Genomic DNA, 14,286 nt, shown 5'->3' with positions numbered 1-14,286 from the left:
GTGCTTCTTAAATTGCACTCACTGCTTCACCATAACCTCTGCCCGGTTCTTCGGATGTCTCTTCCTGGAGAAAGCCATGGCCTAGCTGTAGTGTTGTAAGATTCTGCCCAGTGGCAATTCATGGCCCACTGTGTTCACCATGATGTCTCAGAAGGGAGTACTCAGGCTTCCATCACATCCTTTGCAGCAGGGCCCGGTATGCTCAGCCACTCAAGGGTTCGCAACATGAGACTATCGGTGTCATGGATGCTGTCAATGGAGTAAGAGGGAAAGGTGGTGGGTGTCTTTGGAACATAGACTCGGTAGAAAGAGATGCGAGATGGGGACAAGAGTTCTCCTCTCATAAATGTTGTTGTCCTTCTTTCCTGTCTAGCCAGTAGTGTGACTGCAGTTTGCCTTGCGCACAAGAAACATAACAAAAAGTATTGACAAAACCAGTCAATAGTGATGCATGTTGTATATTGAAAAGTGTTATGTGTTGTTCAGTGGGTTCGGGTGGTGTAGGGAAGTAGAAGAACATGCGCAGGTGAGTAACTGTATGCATGTTGACCAAATTAATGCAACAAAATCGGTGGGTTTCTCCTATCTCTTACACAGAGACAGTTTTTTCTTCATCCTAATAAATAGTTCACTGACACATATCTCATGTGTTTTAGTTGATTCAGATCCACACTTCATCATACATGTGCAGGAGAAGAATGACTCCCTCTGCTTCAACATTAACGAAGAGCTAGGAGTGGTGCTGAACCTGGTAAAGGATCCCTATACAGGTGTGTTGTTATCTGAAATAATCTGTGCACCCTGGCATTACCAATAGTGATGCGAATGGTCAGCTGACTCCAAAATAGAGGCATATGTACGGTAGAAGATGCAGAGAACCACTTACTGAATGGGCACTCAATGGGCCTTATTTAGTAAGTCCCTTTTGAATAAGTTTACTAAATGTTGGCATTCACAAACTGCACCTTTGCAGTAGCTTACACTTTTGTATTATGTCCAGCACTACACAAGACCAGCTAATGGTACTGCAACACCCTCTCACAGAAAATAATATAGGTAGGGACTTTAAATCAGAACCCCATAGGAAACTAAAAGAAAAGATTTAAAATGGCGAAAAATATAAATAAATATAAATTGAAGCTAAAACGCATTACAACATATTACATAGTTATATAATTCAATAGTACATATTTATTATGAACATTGAGAATAGGTTAATAAATAAGTTTTAATTAAATAATAAATATGTATTATTTTTATATAATTTGTCACATTAACTTATATTTTTTTATATTTTTGGGGGGTAATAGTTGGTCACCTCCAGAGTTGACCTTACTGCAAAAGCTTAAGATTCTACAGAACTATAAGTTGCAGTTTGTGAATACTGAAAAGTATTAAACATGTTCAAAAGTGTAGGTGACCTTTTTTAATAAGGGCCCACATCTCCATCTCCTCACACATCTTTCAGACACACTAAGCTACAGGAAGGAACAACAAATGTTCTCAATGGCTCACACATCACTGACAATGAAGTGATGGGATACAGAACACCCAAATGGTATTTCAGCATTGCCTGAATACTGAAATTAATTTGTTGACATGACACTTGTCATCTGTACATGCCTTTATTGATTTTCGTCTTATTTTAAGATTCAGGGAAACACAAATAATTTTGGTGGTCAAACCTTCTGAATGATGTCACGTATTGGCATCAACAATTGCATTGTCATGTTTTTACATTTATAATACCAACTACCAACTACCTTTACCTTGCCAGTATTTACACAGTCAACATTTACACTGAAAATCATTACACAGTCATTGAATATTTTGGAAAAGGCTTAGTGGTGAGACGTCTATTTGGATTTTAAACAGTTTTCACCCAGAGTGTGAATATAGTTAAGCACTAGAGATGCACACTTTAGTCGATAAGAAGGTTGACATTTCTTTTTGCATTACAAATTAAATTAAAAGGCCCATACATGCCATAACCAATGTGTTGGAACTAGCACTTTCTGGTTGACTCAGGCTATGCCTTAGCCAGACAAAACCCACCACTCCCATCGGGGCGGGCGATTACACACACAGTATAACCTGCACTCACCCTTCAGTAGCTTGGCACTGAGCAGCCAGGCTTAACACAGAGGCAATGTGCAAAGTATTGGCACAGCACTCACTCCTGATAAATACACTGATCATTACAAAAAACCCTTCACAAGTGATGTATGTAAATAACATTTGTATGCAACACACACAATAATTAGAACAACATGAACATCATGTCTTTCGGGCATAAATCACACTTGGAATTATCACTAGCAGTGCCAGGCCAAACTGTTTTAAAATGACATAAATAACATGCACACTTGAGACAGATCCTATTTAACCCCCAGTACCCTTCTGTGGTGCAACACGTTGTAAACCCAAGGCCCACCCTAGTAATTCTTATAATTCAATTCCACACAGTTAAAGGGTGCACCCCGGGTCACAACAATATCAGGAATATGTACATTGAAAGAATTATAACACTTTTTAGCAGCACCATAGGCCGAGGATGCACAGGTAAAATCAATGTCAAACATACGGGCTAACTACGATGTCAGTCAGAAAGGCTCCGGACGGCATTTGTGTTTTCCTAACCCATGTCGGAACCTATGCTTCCGACCAACTCGGAAACATTTCTGACTGACTGATTATGATAGAAAGGTAACCGTTCGGTTATTCTGAATCAGTTCCGACCGGCATTTGGAGACTCAGATTCAGTCGGAGCCGAATTGTACAGCTCAATGGACCGAGTTTCTGACCGATGTATTTCGATGTCGGATTACATCAGCCTTTCCGAATCAGTCTGTCCGACACGGAATGGCTGTCAGAAACTGACTTTGGGGGGCTGTAGCAGGTCCCCCTTCACCCTGAGGCCTCCAGTTGGAGGCCATGAGGTTACCCAAGGGACCCACCCTTTCAAGACATGCATAGTGTGGCAGACACCATGGGGTGCCCACCACAGGGTGCAATTTTTTCTGCAACCACCCCTTTTTCCAATGGGAGCCTGTGTTGTCAGTCAGGAAAACAGGCTTCCATTGAAGTCAATGGGATACTTTCCGAACACTGTTCGACACCATCGTAATCAGTTTCCAGACTAGCCGAACACGAGTTGGTCGGAACCGATTCCGACATGGAGTCGGTCAGTTTCCTTCCCAACCAACATCGTAATCAACCCCATAGTGTTCTTCTGGCAAGAAATCAATGTGTAAAGTAATGCTGCTGGCCAGTGTCATGAATTACAGGCAGTGTGCAGACTGTCACTCCCACAAACACACACTCCGCACTGATACATGGTGCTATGGATATCAGACAGGTCCCTAAAGAATACGCACGCACACATACACACTCATCCCCCTAATGCTGTGCAGCTGATACCCAGCAGGTCAATTGATATCACACTGTAAACCCCATGGCACAATCCTCCCTCCACCCTCCAGCTCACCCCGACTGTCCTACGCCCACAGATGGGAGATAACCACCCCTCCCCCCCTTAGTCAAGGTCCCAAGGAAGCAGGTTGGGGTAGGTAGCAGGACTACTTAAGAGACAGTCATTAAAGGGGCATTTGGTACCCACATGAAAAGTTCACCCACGGGATGTGGAGCAGAAGCAGGCTGGGGGCAATAGTCGGTCACTCAAAAGAGTTTCGCAAGGGCCTTCCAGCACACGCCCAGTTCTGCGAACCACTGGGAGGGGGGTCACATAGTCCTAGTCATTCACTCTCACCTCCCAAGTCCGCACCGGACAATACTACCTGGCAACACAATGTCGTCTGGGGCTGTGTGAGAAGAGGGCAGTTGGTCCACCATGCTGAGGGCCAAATTGGAGCAATTGATGAAATGGAGAATGAAACAGGGGAGTGACTCAGAAAAAGTGGGCACCCCAGCAGGTACACGTCCATCAGAGTTGCACCTAGTTAATCCAGGCACAACGTTTGGTGCGCATTGATATGGGTCGCACATGGCCAATCTGGTCATCCACAACGAAGAGTTGCAAATTCTGTACCTCCCTGGAAATGAGGCATAATGTCTGGAGCGCATTGATATGGGTCACACCAGACAATTCCGCAAAACACACAGGCGCAAGTTCAGCAATGCCTCACGAGGTACAATGAGGCACTACAGTGATTACGCCCTCCACCTCCAAAGGTCACAACCTGTGAATAGAACACGGCATGCAATCAGCATGCCATCGGCGTGTCACACAAGAGAGATGTGGCAAGATCGATGATGTGGGCCACACGGGGTCCCGCAAACAGTAAATCTGCTCACCGTCAACAAGATGCTTATGCGTGCTAAAGACCCCACAATGCAGGTGCCACACACCTTAGATGCAGGCAAGACTTCTGGGGCTTTGCAGTTTCCAGGCACAATTCTTAGTTCCACACTCACGCCACGCTACCAGTTGGTATCAAGCAGACGATGTGGGCACTTAAGAGGGCACTGCAATCCAGGTATTCCAAGTAGACAGTGTGGGTCCCTCATAGGAGATCTTGGATGTCCCTGAGACCTCCAGAAGAACAGGAGGCAAGCCAACAAGCCCTTGGAGAGCATACTTCAGGGTGCCATACAACAGCAAGTCAGTTATTATTCAGAAAAAGTGCATAGTCCCTTTCAATGACAGTAATCCTCCTTGTTCACAACAGATTCCTCTGACAATTTGCACCCCGGAGTTCCAGGTTCTATGGACCCACATCCCCACAAGTGTATCTCTACCTTGCTGAAGCTTGGCACCAGTAGTTACACTGTAGTGTACCTTTGAAGTTGGTGGTGGTTCAAAGGGTCTCCCTTTGAACCACAGATGTCTTCCCTAAATGTTAGTCCTGTCTGCCATTAGGCTGTGGATTGCAGATCTTAATCTTTGGTGGGGCCATGATCTGGCCCCAGAGGCCAAGTGTCAAAACATCTTTCTTCGATCTATCCAGCCAGGCCAGCAACTGGCAGATGGTTGTTGTTCCAGATGAATTTCCAATGTTTTATAGCTGTAACTCGGGAATGCCCAGATGTGCTCCCCCAGCCACCAGTGTGGACTGGAGCCAAGAAAAAGGCACACAAAAAGTTTTAGAGAGAGAAATGTCCATTCTCTAGAAGATTGATTTGTATGCTAGTCATAAAACACAACCTTTGCCACTGGAAAGGGTTTGTCTAGGAACCAGTATGAGGCTGCTCCACTGCAATCCACTATAGCAGCCAGAAGCAATTGAACCCTTTTCCCATGTTAGCCCATGGGAAGAGCAAACTTCATAGATAGTGGAAACACATGGGTATTCATCACTACCTGGGCAGGGAACAAACCTGTGTACCAGACCTACCTTTCACATACCACTCGCTTCACCCCTCAAGACATACCCTCGGGGGGCTCTGGTGGAATTAAGAAAGGTCCTCTCAGGATGGCTAATGATTTAGAAAGAGTAGCCTGAGTAAAAGTGCAATTGCACACCCACAAACCTGCAATGGAGGTTGGACACATTTTTAGAAAAACTATAGGTGTAAATGCGCACAACGGTCTGCAATGGCAGGCTGGACACTTGGCTAGAAAACACCAGGTAAACACCACTTCCAACATGTGTAGGAAGGGCGCGTGCAATTTCACACTGCATTTACAGTACGAAAGTGCCCAGAGCCAAAAGGCCACCACAAGAGAATCAGCAAAACCGATAGCAAAAAGCAAAAAGTTTAGGGAAATTCTACCTCAAGAGTATTAGGTCTTACACAATTTATTTTAGTTGCTAACTGTCACTGGGCTATCTGTGCACAGATACCACACTGAGTCAGACAACAGTAATCCTCATTCAGCCTGTATACCTGTACACATGCGTGTGGACAGTTGTTCACATGCAACCAGCCTAAGGACTGGTACCAAAATCACACAGAAGGAGACCTTGTTTTATGAGGTGAAACTGGTAGTTATAATTCAAGGTCATTTGAGCGGAATATTAGTGAGTGGGACTCCAGTAGGGGGTCTCACACATTTTAGAGATCTAAAAATCAGGAGGACCAAAAACCAAAACATTAGAGGACTTTATTGTATCTGATAGTGACTTCTAGCTGCATATTCCTCACTTTAGAATTTCCCCAGCCGTCAGACTGGATACAGAAGATTTTTCATGAGCAGTACAGATATGTGCCTGTACGTGCTGTTGATTGGTTCAGCGTCCGCCGTCAGTGTCACCTGAACCAGAAGTGACATCACAGTACCTAAATAGGCACCACCCAGGTGTTTGATCTTTCCTTGCCAGCCAAAGCTGATGTGGAAAAGAGCTACCCCACTTTCATTGTTTGATAGACGTTTTGTTACGTTTGCCGACTGTTTTTGAGTGTCTCATGGATGTCTTCATGCAGGTCGGGTTTTAAATCCAGCGGTGTCTGTCACTGCCTGATGCAGGTGATGGTCCTGCACCTTGTTTGCCTATGGTGTCTGGACGGTGACCACAACACCAAGGTGTGTTCTGATTGCAAGGCCATGGCTCCAAAGGCTTTGAGGGAGTGGTCCCTGCTAGGCCCCGGCATGCGACTCTGTGGAAGTCGAGATCCCGGTAAAGGGAGGATACTGGGATAATTTGTGGAGCCTGAAGTCTTTCTCGTCCCATTCTAAGTCCTCAGGACACTCAGGTAGGAGGCACACAAAGAAGAACAAGAAGTCAAAGCGCTCTTCGACTTCTCCTTGTCCATCAGCCAATGAGATGACGAAGCCTCCGCATTCAAGGCCTCATTCCCTGGAACCTGTGCCTGGGCCGACTCCACGTCTCCCCAAATTTCCAAAGCCTGGAGCGACCCCATTGGTATCTTCAGGACCTTTGGGGTCGGAAGGGGCCCCATCTGGTTCCACGCTGACAGCTCTGCCCCAGTTCCGATGGGGCCCCGGTGATTCTTTCCTGGATCCAGACCCATGCCAGTCATGCCATCTCTACCTTACCAGGCCTTGGTCCCAGTGCCAATGCTCCTGGCCCTGTCAGCGGTGCCTTCCCCATAGTCATCCCTGACTCCAACACGGAGCCAGAGGGGCATCTCCTGACTCCAACGCAGGCAGGCGCCTTGCCTCCTAGACCAGAGCCTCAGACTTATTTTTATTGGCCAGGCCTTGGGGAAGACTGGGAAGGGTCACTGGACCCTTTAGAATACCAGCTCTGTGAGGAAGAACAGAGTGTGGACGGGTGTGAGGACCTGCATGAGGCCAGTGTCTTGGATAAGTTCCCAGATGTTGGTCTGCTTTCTCCCCCTTTCATGGCTATGTAGGAGGGAGACAATTGAATGTAAGTTAGTGCACACCAAGTGTAAACATGGGATCACATTTCGTACAAGTAAACAAATGAGGCGTGCAACTCAGAGTCGAGGAAGCCCACCTCGCAACTAAAACAACAAACTGCTGGTGAACAGACACCAGTATACTGAGTGCACTGCTATTATGAGCAACAAGTAAAATGTTTTTTACGTTTGGAGAAAATCAACATGAGTTTGAACTCTTTGAAACAGCAATCTAATAGGCAATAAACACAAGCTTGTGGCAGAATGACTGTATTTGTAAGTCAAACATACAACAACAATTCAATTAAACATAGCATCAATATGCGAATTGCAAAGGAAAAGAAACCATATTGATACAATCAGTGACAGACTGCACAAAGGCAGTGAACTTAATCATCAGTTCTTAAAGCAAACAAGCCCTATGCATTTCGGGATGGTTCACATCCCTTCTTCAGGGACAGCTGTGGGAAAAAAGGAGATAACATTGGAAACTAATACATTACAAAAACTGAAAGTTCTCGTACTAGAACAATGAACAATAACAAGATGCATCGTGTCAAGGCACAGGAAATGAAAAACTGGTCTAGATCAGGCAGAAGCAATTCACCAGAAACATCGTAAAAAAATTAGAAGTGATGTCAAGCTGGAGATAGAAACAAACAGGTCCAAAGTGTTTTACAACCTAAACAATATGTGCAAAGTACCCCAGAGGTTGCCAAAATGAAAATGTGACGAGAAAAAAAGGTGAAGGAGTCTCCCGTGAAGCTGAACAGAGTGAGAAGGCGTGAAGAAATAGAAGTTCTTACTGATTCAGAAAAGACGATGTTGCTCGATACGGGGTTAACAGAGATGGCAGCAGGTGGGAAACATATGCGTCGAAGCGCTGTATAAAGAGAGAAAATCTGAGAACAAAGGCCAGCTGAATAATGACCTAGGTGCTAAACAGAAAACAGAGCAAAACTTACTGGATGGTGACGTGCTTGAGTGCCGCAAAACAAAGTGGAACTCTATGAATGCCCGAAGGCGTGGATGATAGAATACGCTGACGGACTGTGAAGTAAACGAAGAAAATCGAAAATTCAAGCAGGGTAGAGCAAGAAACGCTGATGCTGCGAATTGCACAGAATGCTGCAAGAGAGAAGCACGTGTGGTGTAGGACGAGAAAGCTACACAGGCTGGGAACCTCCGGATAGGAAAGTGACGCGGGCAAACGGAACCAGGAAGTTAAATGAACAACTGCGTGAGCACGTACAGACAAGCCAGAAGTAATAGAAAGGGGACTGCGGTGTGGGCTGCGGGCCGACAAGAAAGCTGAACTCTAATGTGCTGCACAGATGGAAAGCAATCATGTGTATAAAGTTTAGAGTAAAATAAGCAAAAAGAATTGAACCGCTGGGAAAAAAATGTGGATGTAGCGCAACGAGGTGAGAATGGAAAACCAAAAGTGGAGCGCTGATGGTGGATCTGAAAAAGTCATGGTAAATGACGAGAGGTGGAGAGTGTCGAAGAAATTGTAGAATTGTAATGAAGTGCTAGAATGTAAGAAAAAAGGAAAAGATAGTGAGAGAGCAGTGATACGAGCAGTGGCAGATGTGGAGAGATAAACTACCAATCCAATGTGAGACAGGGTGAATGATAACTGGAAATGCAGAGTGCACTGCAGATGAAAGTGAATGAAAGATAGAAATCATGATTACTAAAATGAATGAATAAGAACAGTGTTGAATTGCTCAGTCTGAAACAGACGTACAATCTGCGGACAATGGGTACAGATAACACGCATGACATAAAAATGAACCCAGAATGGAAACAGTTCTGAGTAACGCAGTCTGAGACGGACGTGCAAACTGCGGTGAAGAAAGACAAAATGACACAAGTACATGTTATAAAAAGCATTGCATTTCTAATCTGTCATTTAGTCCGAACGGTGACAAAGTCTGTAAGTACTTGGTCCACCAAACTTCTCTCTGTGAGAGTAACCTTTCTGTGTTAATCTGGGTGTTGCGAGGCATCATTTCAAGTATGGTGAATCTTAATTGTGCGATAGTGTGGTGGTGTTCTGACCAATGTGCAGACAAGGGAGATTTGAGACTGTTAGTGCGGATAGAACTTTTATGTTCTGAAATCCTGGCTTTGACTTTGCGGGAAGTTTTGCCAACATACATTGAGCCGCAGGGACATTTAATGGTGTAAATGACGTTGGTGCTGTCACAGGTGCCAGTGTATCTGAGTTTGATAACTTTACCTGAACGTGGGTGGTGAATGACATTGCCAGTGATAACATTATGGCAATTGACGCAATTGTAACACTTCTGCATGCCTTTAAACTCTTCATGGTCAACTGTGGGTGTAGCTGACAGTATGTCTTTGATATTTTTACTGCGAGTGAATGCGAAAATTGGTTCAGAGGAAAATAGACCGTTGAAATCTGGTTCCTGTTTAAGAACTTCCCATCTGTTTTTGATGATCTGACGGATGCGTCGTGAACTCGTGGAAAATGTGGAAACAAATACATGGCGATTCTGAGGATTTTTCTCTGAAGGAGTGAGGAGTTCTGTACGCGTTTTTGTGGAAGTTCTGGATATGGCTGTCTCAAGGACTGTTTCAGGATAACCACGCTCTTTGAATTTCGTAACTTGTTTTTGGAGTGATGAATCCAAAAGTTGACTGTCAGAAACGATTCTCTTGATCCTGATCAACTGGGAGTGCGTTACTCAGAACTGTTTCCATTCTGGGTTCATTTTTATGTCATGCGTGTTATCTGTACCCATTGTCCGCAGATTGTACGTCTGTTTCAGACTGAGCAATTCAACACTGTTCTTATTCATTCATTTTAGTAATCATGATTTCTATCTTTCATTCACTTTCATCTGCAGTGCACTCTGCATTTCCAGTTATCATTCACCCTGTCTCACATTGGATTGGTAGTTTATCTCTCCACATCTGCCACTGCTCGTATCACTGCTCTCTCACTATCTTTTCCTTTTTTCTTACATTCTAGCACTTCATTACAATTCTACAATTTCTTCGACACTCTCCACCTCTCGTCATTTACCATGACTTTTTCAGATCCACCATCAGCGCTCCACTTTTGGTTTTCCATTCTCACCTCGTTGCGCTACATCCACATTTTTTTCCCAGCGGTTCAATTCTTTTTGCTTATTTTACTCTAAACTTTATACACATGATTGCTTTCCATCTGTGCAGCACATTAGAGTTCAGCTTTCTTGTCGGCCCGCAGCCCACACCGCAGTCCCCTTTCTATTACTTCTGGCTTGTCTGTACGTGCTCACGCAGTTGTTCATTTAACTTCCTGGTTCCGTTTGCCCGCGTCACTTTCCTATCCGGAGGTTCCCAGCCTGTGTAGCTTTCTCGTCCTACACCACACGTCCTAGTGGTAAGTTCCTTGCTTCTCTCTTGCAGCATTCTGTGCAATTCGCAGCATCAGCGTTTCTTGCTCTACCCTGCTTGAATTTTCGATTTTCTTCGTTTACTTCACAGTCCGTCAGCGTATTCTATCATCCACGCCTTCGGGCATTCATAGAGTTCCACTTTGTTTTGCGGCACTCAAGCACGTCACCATCCAGTAAGTTTTGCTCTGTTTTCTGTTTAGCACCTAGGTCATTATTCAGCTGGCCTTTGTTCTCAGATTTTCTCTCTTTATACAGCGCTTCGACGCATATGTTTCCCACCTGCTGCCATCTCTGTTAACCCCGTATCGAGCAACATCGTCTTTTCTGAATCAGTAAGAACTTCTATTTCTTCACGCCTTCTCACTCTGTTCAGCTTCACGGGAGACTCCTTCACCTTTTTTTCTCGTCACATTTTCATTTCGGCAACCTCTGGGGTACTTTGCACATATTGTTTAGGTTGTAAAACACTTTGGACCTGTTTGTTTCTATCTCCAGCTTGACATCACTTCTAATTGTTTTACGATGTTTCTGGTGAATTGCTTCTGCCTGATCTAGACCAGTTTTTCATTTCCTGTGCCTTGACACGATGCATCTTGTTATTGTTCATTGTTCTAGTACGAGAACTTTCAGTTTTTTGTAATGTATTAGTTTCCAATGTTATCTCCTTTTTTCCCACAGCTTCCCCTGAAGAAGGGATGTGAACCATCCCGAAATGCATTGGGCTTGTTTGCTTTAAGAACTGATGATTAAGTTCACTGCCTTTGTGCAGTCTGTCACTGATTGTATCAATATGGTTTCTTTTCCTTTGCAATTCGCATATTGATGCTATGTTTAATTGAATTGTTGTTGTGTGTTTGACTTACAAATACAGTCATTCTGCCACAAGCTTGTGTTTATTGCCTATTAGATTGCTGTTTCAAAGAGTTCAAACTCATGTTGATTTTCTCCAAACGTAAAAAACATTTTACTTGTTGCTCATAATAGCAGTGCACTCAGTATGTAGGAGGGAGTTCTCAAACAATGGTGGTGCGGAGGGCAGGCGAGGTCCTTGACCTTCAGCTACCCACAGTAGCAGTCACAACAAATCTTTTGACAGAGGTGCTGCAATCGGGAGTCTCCACATAGGAACCCTTACTTCTAATCAAGGATGCCCTCACTGACATCATGTTGGGTACCTGGTTCAAACCCAACACAAGGGCTCCTGTGAATAGGAAGATTGCCCACCGCCATCGCTTCGCACCTGGGACCCAGAATAATCCTTCAAGTGCAGGTAACTTAAATTCAGAACCATCTACAAAGGTGGCACTTAACCTGATATAGGGATTGAGGGGGCAGAATGAAACTTTGAAAAGTGCAAACATCATGCATTTTCTACTACACATTCCATTCCTGACTCAATATCAAACAAATTCTTAGAATCCAGTTTGACAGACTTCCTGCATCCCCAAAGATAGAATCTACGAATGTAATTTGGAGAACCCTGTCAATTGCAATAAAATTTGTCAGTGTAAAACATAATTTTTGCCAATGGGGCTTTGCCGTACAATCCATGGAATCAGAACCCCCCCACACACCCCCACATCTTGAATAGTAATTGCCCTTCACTCAAACGCAAACCGAAGTATTTTCAATGGTGCAAATGCTGCTTCAAAAGGCAAATGGCCAAGCATTCTTAGAGTCCTAGTGAGTCCAAATAAGAGACAGTGAACAAAACGCAAAGTTCAAACCTATTCAAATACACAAATAGATGTGGGCTGGGGTTGGATCACAGTGTTGCTTTCAGCAAAGCCTAACAACTGTTTCTAGCAAAAGTTTGCTTGCAGGGACTACTCTCCGCAGGGAGCACCTCACTTTGATTTCCTACAAATGTAGCAGGCATAAGGAAGATGCTAACTCAAGCTGAGGTATGAACATTTATCAAGGAGGCTGCCACCAGTCCTTATTGCAGGCTTTAATAGTCTACACAAACTGTTTTCTAAAAAAAGATCACTTCGGACATCCATCAGGTGGCCTCACATTTTACGTAGCCACAGCTGCTAATCTAGACATCATCATAGTTGACACAGATTGTCCATCATTTCTGACAGCTACAATGAAGGGCAAAACCCATTCAGGTAATTAATGTCTACTTAAACACTCACAGAAGTGGTATAAAATGCCACAATTTAATCTCTCTGTCCCTCACCTCTCTGTTTGGCACTAACTGCAGAGTCCCCATCGACTAGATCATGATAACAGGTTTCTTTAATATACATAATTAAGACAGCGTAGTGGATTAAATTCATAACTATATCCTCTCCTCAGCTAGGGATATATCCACTTGGTTAACAACCTACGGACTTACCTCTCTGTGTTCCAATCAAGCCAGCTATAAAATTACCAATACATCCTTACACTCATTTAGAGGCATTATAAGTGCGCTGCTATTGGCCAAATGCAAATCCTTAATTGTAACGGAAGGCACAGAAAGTGATCACTATCCAGCTAGAATACAATTTAACCAGGAGTTCCCCATGTACAACCAACTAAATCCATTAGGCATGTCCACAGGAGTGGTACAAGCCATGCTGGTAAGGCAACTAAAGTGGGGTAAGACAAGTTTGTGTCTATTCAACATCGGTAAGAAGCAATTGACAATAGCGCTCGTCAATTCTGGAAACCTGCAGCGAGACTCGGAATAAATCACTGACTTGGGGTCTTGCAACATGAAGGCCCAAAGAAACCATTGCCTATCAAACACTAAGAAATTTGGATCTAGGAACGTTCCAAGGTATATTACTAAACTAAGATTAAGCAAATCTGCCCTGAATGGTGCAGCCAGAAGATATAGTAAGGATAAAACAAATCACAGTGCTTTTCAGCAGCTGAGTAAAAAAAGGAAAGCTCATCGCACCCTGCTGTGGAAGTCATAAGCAAAATATGTGGAATCAGAATGGATAGATTTATAATCTCTTCTGTCCCACAATAATAAAGATACGTTATGGCTTTCCATATACTAAACAATTACTGTACTGACAGAGAGAACTGCGTACCAACAATGAAATGGGTAGAACTTGTACAGAAGTTATACAGAGATCTCGATTCTTTGGTCTACCACAGCGATGCCTACACATAGCAGAAAGTAGACCCAGATACTGAATAAGAGAACAAATGGTCTATGATATTCAATCAAGAATGTGTTTACAAAGCCATCAAGGCCATGAGAACCAACGAGGCCCCAGGTCCCAATGGCCTACCAACTGCACTTTTCAAGCCAGATAAATATATTGGCTGGTTTGCTCACCCCTAGTTCCACAATCCTGGAAAGGATTCATCTTTCATTTAATTGATATAGAAGGGAGAGAATGCCATCCGATGAAACTATTGGTAGAGCTTGAGGCGTGGGTGGCAGAAGCTAATTTACCATTTTATTAAACCAGATTTCGACAGCATTCTTACGCCATTGACCATATTTTTGCCTTTTCATATTTGAACTACAGTTCTTCCCTTCTGCTTAGGCCACCCCTATTTGTGAGCTTTGTGGTTTATTCCACAGCTTTTGATGGCACTGGCCCAAATAAAATCTGGTCGGCAGAATAGGGTATAC

At 43.8% G+C, this 14,286-nt stretch overlaps 1 protein-coding gene across 2 annotated transcripts in view; it reads left to right on the top strand.

Annotated features, from left to right (window-relative positions):
• LOC146797515 (inter-alpha-trypsin inhibitor heavy chain H3-like) overlaps positions 1-14,286 on the top strand; it is a 575,472-nt gene that overhangs the window by 479,927 nt on the left and 81,259 nt on the right. For both annotated transcript variants that reach the window (XM_085624529.1, XM_085624530.1), the window contains one exon: positions 657-770. In XM_085624529.1, coding sequence (XP_085480655.1) covers positions 657-770 — 114 coding nt within the window. The remainder of the gene's footprint in view (positions 1-656; positions 771-14,286) is intronic.

This window comes from Triturus cristatus, chromosome 9 (genome assembly GCF_964204655.1).
Source record: "Triturus cristatus chromosome 9, aTriCri1.1, whole genome shotgun sequence".
Lineage (NCBI taxonomy): Eukaryota > Metazoa > Chordata > Amphibia > Caudata > Salamandridae > Triturus > Triturus cristatus.
Note: the sequence above shows the minus strand (reverse complement) of the source record. Positions and strands in the feature narration are given on the sequence as shown.